Raw genomic sequence first — 7,610 nt, 5'->3', positions numbered from 1 at the left:
AAATGAATTTCCAGTACCACTGAACATTTCAGGTTGAGTCCCAAACGCTCATTCTGTACCAGAGCCTGATAGATACAGAAAGAATGCCTTACAAACCCAGGCCAAAGCTTCACAGTTACATAGTCAGACACCAATTACCAAAGACTGGCAGTTACATAAGGAGAAAACACTCACAGTATCACGGAGTGGTAAATACGGAGTAAATTCCACAGTCACACATTACAAAGTCCAAGAGATATGGAATGAATCTCTCACATGTACAGTACCGAATGCTGACAGATACAAATGATATATTCAAATTGAATACTAATAGAATGGCAAATTGAGAATGAATCACAGATACAGATTGAATCACACATTTACATCCCGTGCGAGGTGCTGACAGACATAAAATTGCTCCAACCTTTATATATAGTACCAGAGGCTGACTGGTGCAGAATGAACCTGAATCTCACATCGAGGAGAACAGATGGACTGATGCATAAAACCTTCAGAAATTAGAGCTAGGGTTGGCTATTTGGCCATTCAACCTACTCCATCATTCATTAAGACAGATGTTCTACCTCAACTCCACTTTGCTCACTCTCCTTATATCCCGAGCATCCCAAACCTATTGACCTCTATCTGGTACATACTCAATGGCTGACCTTCCAAATCTCTCTGGGGTGGAGAATTCCAGAGATTCCCAACACTTTCAGTGAATAAGTTTCTCTTCATATCATTCCAAAATGGCCAATGCTGTGATCTGAGATGGTGACCACATGTTCTAGATTCCAGAGCCAGGAGAACCATTTTGTCAGCATCTACCCTGACAATCCGCTTAACAGTTTAAAATGTTTCATTTAGATCGCCAATCATTCTTCTAAACTCCAGGGAACATAGAGCTAGTCTACTCTATCTCTTCACAAAAAAATCCACTTGTCACAGGAACCAATCTAGTGAACAATTATTGCCCTCCCTCAAGAGAACCATGCCCTTCCTAATGTAAGGAGACCAAACTGCCAGGTGTAGTCTCACGAGTGTGCTGTATTATTGGAACATTTTTCACTCCTATTATCCAATCCTTTGGAACAAACATGAACATAACACTTCCCTTTCTATCTGCTTGCTGTACCTGCAGATTAACTTTCAGTAATTCATGTACAAGGACACCCAGCTCCCTCTGAGTGCAAACATCTTCCAGTCTCTCACATTCACACATGTTATTTTCCCCCCTACAAACTGGGCACACTCACACCACCATATTGTATTTTATCTGCCATGTTCTTACCAACTCGGACAACCTGTATATCTGCCTTAGCAGCTTTTTGGTGTCTTCCTCACTAATTAATTTTCCACCTAATTTTGTGTCAGCAACAAACTTGAATATATTAGATTCAGTACCCATCTAAGTCATCAATATACGTTGTAAGTACCTGATGCCCATGTATTATCAAGAGTAAGTTAGAGCCTACCAATCCAAAAGTGCCCTGTTTATTCCTACACTTTTTTCTGTCCATTAACTAATCCTTGATCCATGTTAATATATGATCCCCAGTCACAAGTTCTAATTTTGTGTAATAAACTCCTGTGTGGGACCTTTGCAAATCGCTGAGCAAAATGACACACCCCCTCAGATTGCAAGGCACTTTGTTACCAAAACAAAAGGAGAACCTTAAATACATTTTAAATGACAAAGAGAACAGGCAAACAGTACCTGCTTGTAAGGTATTGCCTGAATTGCAATATTGTACCCAGATTGCAGTGTAAACTATGCATTGCAGATCACTCCCCAAACCTCAGAGTATCAACAAACTAGATGAAGCTGATCATACAGACCAGCCAATGAATCATATTGTGTGATATACAGGCATTCAGGACTGTGTTCACAGAAATGGAATTTTAATCCAAACTCTGACATAATAGCCGATTAAAGGTTGGACTTAGACTCATAATACATAGAATAGAATCTCGCAATAATACAGCAGAGGGAGGCCATTCGGCCCATAGTATCTGTGCCAGCTCTCTGTGAGAGCAGCTGTGCTGCTCCCACTGGCACATTCTTCCCCACAGGCCTGTTTAATTTTCCTTCTGTTCTTTTTCTATTTCTTTCTTGTCCAATGAGCTCAAATTATCTATTCACATGGACACATTGCTTCTCTTAACAGACATTGACCATATCCACTCAACATCCATCCTTTCCCAAGGTTAATAGTCACAGCTATTCGAAGGCAACGCTTATTACTGATGAGGTTTCAACTGCAATATGAATAACTCCATATTGGGATTCATTTATCTGCCATCCTCTTCTCACTCACAACACAAGGTCAGATAATTACTGGTCTAAAGAGCAGTTGATAAGTCTGACACTTTTTAACATTTATGTGTAGAAAGGCCACTGGATAAGACTGCTCGACTAAAAATAAAGATAGTCAGCCGGCTATGAAAATGTGAACTTAACTCTGAAGTGGAGATATTTTCAGGTAGGCCTAATTCTGACAATCATCTAGAGTGTTAGTGATAACTGGTTACTGTAGGAGATGTGAGTTTTTTTATTCATTCATGCGATATGGGCCCATTCCTAATTGCCCTGGGGTAGGTAGTGTTGAGCTGCCTTTTTGAATACAACTGAGTGGTTTACTCAGCAATTGTAGATGGCAGTTCAGAGTCAACTTCATTGCTGTGCTTGGTCCTAGGATCCAATATAAGCCAAACCAGGTAAGGGTGGGGATGATAAATCTACTTTCCTAAATATTTGAAGGTGTTAAACTTAGCACTTTGAACACTATTCCTGAGATAAAAGTTACATAGAGATACACAATCAATCCCAGAGTCACATGCAGCATCAAAGACTGATAACTAAACAATAACTGTCTCTCTCACATACAGTCAAGTCACTCAGCATCCTGAATTGGAAATATATTGCCATTCATTCATCTGTAGTTGGGTCAGAATCCTAGAACTCCCTTCCTAACAGCACTGTGGATGCACCCACAACACATGGACTGCAAAGGTTCAGGAAGGCACTCACCACCACCTTCTCAAGGGCAACAAGGGATGGGCAATAAATGCTGGCCCAGCCACCGAAGCCCGGATCCCATGAATAAAAAAAATACTGCACCAGAGACTACTCAGCAAATCTTACATAACACCAGACACTGAGACAGACAGTATGAAGACCAATACATGCACAGTAAAAAAGAGACCAACACAGAATGAATCCCAGCACACACACCATGCCAGAGACTATCAGAATCAGAATGAATTCCACAGTCACAATGTACTGGAGGTTGAAAGACACATATAAAAAAATAATAATCCCACATTCACCACAGTGCCAGAGAGTGACAGATACAGAATGAATCCCACATCACACAAAGCACATTGTCTGATAGATACAGGATGATTCTCAAATTGTCCCAGAGATGTAGAGATACAGAATGCATCTGACAATCACACAATGCCACAGACTAAGAAACACAGAGGTATCTCAAAGCCAAGGATTGATAGAGACAAAATGAATCCTTCATTTCTGAAGACATCAGGCACTGAGTTACAAAATGGCATCAACGCTTACACAGGGTACCAGAGTCCAACAGAAACAAAATGAATTGCATGCTCCCATACAGTACCATTGATTGAGACAGAATTGATCCCACTTATTGAGGCAAATTCTACATTTAACAGTTTTTGGTGCTGTAAGTGACAGTGGGATTACTTCTGTCAAAAATTGCAACAGATTGGCCTGTTGAGAATGAATCACATACTCTGCATCATTTCCGGAGACTGACTGATACAGACTGAATTTCACACTGCCATTCAGCAACGGATGTTGACAGGTACAGAGTTTATCTCACATTCACACACAGTATCAGACATTGACATTGACAGTGAATGAGAAGTTCAGACTCAGAGATAGTACCACAGACTGAAAGACACAGAATCAGTACAACTCTGACCTACAATGCCAGAGACTGACAAATAAAGAATCTAATTAACATACAGTTACAGAGACTGACAGGTACAGAATAAATGCAATACTTTTCGTGGCCGAGAAAAACACATACTGATTTAATTTCGCACTGGGTCATAGACCCAAGAAGCGAATGATTTCACTTATATGCACCAATAAAGGACAGATGCACAATGAACCTCAGGATATCAAATGAATCCAGCACTGAGTCATGGTCCTATCAAGTCATAGATACATTTAAATCCAGCCCTGCACACTCCAAACATTGAAGGAACCTCACACTCACACACAGCATCAGACAGTGAGTAAATCCCACAATCACGCAAATTACCAGAGCTTCACAATTCCTGAAGGAACCCCACATTCCTATACAGTCCCTTGCACTAACAGCCAGGCGACATTTCCCGGTGTATCTTTACACATTGAGGAACTCCGGCTGGAGAAGGTCTTTGGAAAATGTATTTCCTGATTGTAGTAAGGAGCCTTATGATTGGCGAAGAAAGCTAAAGATGATTGGTCCATTTATCTATCCAATCATAAAGGAAAAAAAACAGAAGACGTTTTTTGTTTTAAATATGTCCAATCAGAATCATTGTTCTCCCATTCCTCAATAGCATGTATCTGTCAGACTGTCTATTTAACGAGCGGACGGAAGGGGTTTGGTTTATTTCTGTGTCTGAAATTGAGATTGAAGATGGTTGAAGAGAAGAAGAAACCAGTTGCTAAGAAAGGCGCCAAGAAAGCGGTGAGTAAACCGTCAGGAAAGGGCGGCAAGAAGCGGCGAAGGTCGAGGAAGGAGAGTTACTCCATATACATCTACAAAGTGATGAAGCAGGTTCACCCCGACACCGGCATCTCCTCCAAGGCTATGAGCATCATGAACTCGTTCGTGAACGATATTTTCGAGCGCATCGCGGGTGAGGCTTCCCGCCTGGCCCATTACAACAAGCGCAGCACCATCAGCTCCCGGGAGATCCAGACCGCCGTGCGCCTGCTGCTGCCCGGGGAACTGGCCAAGCACGCCGTGTCGGAAGGGACAAAGGCGGTAACCAAGTACACCAGCTCCAAGTGAAACCCCCCAATGGACTGAACAACACCGGAAACAACGGCTCTTTTAAGAGCCACCCACAATCTCTCCGAAAAAGCTATTGCTTCTCTTTTAAATTTATGATTTTTACTGTGAAGTATTTTGAATTATCTGATTATTTTCTTTTTGTTTCAATCACAGCAATTCTCAGTCATGTGGATTTAACCCTCGTTCAATTATTGAGTCTTGTTAATAATGTCTCATAAATTAATGACTTGCCGATCACCCTCGGCGCTTTGTTTTAAGACGCGTTAATATTCGACCCCTTTCCCTGGTTTTGGAGAGAGAAGAGAACGCAAATGAGTCAATAATCGATCAGTTCATTTCCTATCAGCCCCGGTTGTGTAGCAACATTCAGTCTCAACGCTGGCAAAAATGTTCAATTTTGTCTGTCATAAATATCTACAATATACCGTCCGTTTGCAGAACAATGTAAATGGCACTTTCTGCGGGTCTTAACAGTGTTTCATAAAGGATCGAGATTGCCCCCGGATCACGGATTCTAAAAGCGATTTGGAACATGGGATAAAATATGAAATAGTCCCATCAGGGACGCGTATTTATAAAACTTCGTCGTCATTTCCAATTTGTGCTATGTTCTGTCCATTCTTTCTTTTTCTTTTTTTTTACAAATTTGGCGGGCTTTTAAAATTTGAAAAAGATCGGTTGAAATATCAAAATTTGGCGCCGTTATTTTCCGCCCTCACTCCGTGGGGTCTCCGGATTGGTGAGTTCAGTAGATATCTAATTGGTGATATGAAGAACATTATGAGACGCAGCACAAAGTGACCAATCAGCAATGCCCGCAGCACCATTCCTCCCGAAGATATAAGAGAAACGAATGTGAGAAGATTTCCTCATTCTCTGTGAAAGTGTTTGTGAGATTGTGGAAATGTCTGGAAGAGGAAAGACCGGTGGTAAATCTCGATCCAAGCCCAAGTCTCGCTCCTCCCGGGCTGGACTGCAGTTCCCGGTGGGCCGTGTTCACAGGCACCTGAGAAAGGGCAACTATGCTGAGCGTGTGGGTGCCGGAGCCCCGGTCTATCTGGCTGCTGTACTCGAGTATCTGACGGCTGAAATCCTCGAGCTGGCCGGTAACGCGGCCCGGGACAACAAGAAGACCCGCATCATCCCCAGACACCTGCAGCTGGCCGTCCGCAACGACGAGGAGCTCAACAAGCTGCTGGGAGGGGTGACCATCGCTCAGGGCGGGGTGCTGCCTAATATCCAGGCCGTGCTGCTGCCCAAGAAAACCAGCGTCACTGCGAGCTCGAAGACCAAGTGAAGCGGCCATTCTTTAATCTAATAACCCAAAGGCTCTTTTCAGAGCCACTCACAGGATCACTGAAAGGGCTGCTCACTGTCAGCAGATGGAGTTATTGTAACGGTGGATTTATCTGTTTCTGATTTGTTTACTTGTGTTTTCAGCCAAGTTAGAATGATGATTCCCGCCAGCTCCTCTCACAGTACGTACATTATCACTGACAGAGCTCAGTGACACAGGCAGGTCATCAGTTCCAGTGTCACATTTTCAATCCATCAATCAAACAGAGCAGGAGAGACTGTTTCCATATCAACAATTTAATATCAGATAAAACGGACACAACTGTGTCAGGTTCAAGTTTATAGAATTAACCTGAATAATATACTCTGAGATTCATGTGAAGTACGAGTCCAATATTTGCACACATCACGGGTTTATAAATTGCAGTGTCAATTCCCATTGTCTGTCCTGACATATACATTAGATGCAAATCCAAAACTCAAGTACATTATCAGCGAGATATTCTGAAAGCGAGTATAACCTGAGATACAAACGTTGATTCCAGTTTTATAAAACAAAAAGATACAATATCAATTGGATGAGAATGAACTAAGCTGTAACTTTCATACTAATCCTAAATTTTCAATGTCAGATGGAGAATACTGTGCCAGTTCCAGACTGATCTCCATTTTACATCCATATCAAAATTCTTATTCAGAATCAGACTAAGTGTCACAGTTCAAATTGATCAGTATAACCTGAGTTACATCCGAATCCCAAGTGAGTAGTAGGTTGAAAGATACAATATCTTTCACATATGTGTTCACAGTGACAGACATTTAACACTGGGCAAAAACTTAGAAACATTGCTTGCTTAATAGCTACCACATCAGTGATCTGTAACTGAGCTGAAAATTTGCATCGAATGAATCAAAACGTAAACCCCAGAGACTGAATGTTACATAATGAATCCCATACTCAATCACATACACTGTGTGACAGAGACTGACAGATAGACAATAATTCTCAACACATGTTCAGTGCCAGATACTGAAAGGAGCAGCTGTTTTTATTGTTCTCCCTATATTCATTCATGGGTTGTGGGCATCGCTGGCTACACCAGCATTTATTGGCCATTCCTAGTTTCCCTTCAGTAGGTGGTGGTGAGCTGCTTTCTTGAACCGCTGCAGTCCATTTGGTGTAGGTACACCCACAGTGCTGTTAAGGGAAGGAATTTCAGGATTTTGACCCAGCAACTGTGAAGGAATGGCGGTATATTTCCAAGTCAGAGTGTTGAATGGCTTTGA

General features: G+C 41.9%; 2 protein-coding genes across 2 annotated transcripts; both read left to right on the top strand.

The window, feature by feature from the left end:
• The first annotated feature begins 4,596 nt into the window (after nucleotides 1-4,596).
• Nucleotides 4,597-5,193, top strand: LOC121274545 (histone H2B). Its single transcript, XM_041181884.1, has one exon. The coding sequence runs from the start codon at nucleotides 4,647-4,649 to the stop codon at nucleotides 5,022-5,024; it is 378 nt and encodes a 125-aa protein (XP_041037818.1). The 5' UTR covers nucleotides 4,597-4,646; the 3' UTR covers nucleotides 5,025-5,193.
• Nucleotides 5,194-5,840: 647 nt separating this feature from the next.
• Nucleotides 5,841-6,345, top strand: LOC121274542 (late histone H2A.2.2-like). Its single transcript, XM_041181882.1, has one exon. It carries the CDS (start codon nucleotides 5,932-5,934, stop codon nucleotides 6,322-6,324), a length of 393 nt encoding a protein of 130 aa, XP_041037816.1. The 5' UTR covers nucleotides 5,841-5,931; the 3' UTR covers nucleotides 6,325-6,345.
• Nucleotides 6,346-7,610: the final 1,265 nt, after the last annotated feature.

The sequence above is a fragment of the Carcharodon carcharias genome (assembly GCF_017639515.1).
Source record: "Carcharodon carcharias isolate sCarCar2 chromosome 37 unlocalized genomic scaffold, sCarCar2.pri SUPER_37_unloc_1, whole genome shotgun sequence".
Taxonomy (NCBI): domain Eukaryota; kingdom Metazoa; phylum Chordata; class Chondrichthyes; order Lamniformes; family Lamnidae; genus Carcharodon; species Carcharodon carcharias.
Note: the sequence above shows the minus strand (reverse complement) of the source record. Positions and strands in the feature narration are given on the sequence as shown.

Coding starts and splice junctions, on each gene's coding strand:
- LOC121274545 (XM_041181884.1), top strand. CDS start 4,647: ATGGTTGAAGAGAAGAAGAAACCAGTTGCTAAGAAAGGCGCCAAGAAA.
- LOC121274542 (XM_041181882.1), top strand. CDS start 5,932: ATGTCTGGAAGAGGAAAGACCGGTGGTAAATCTCGATCCAAGCCCAAG.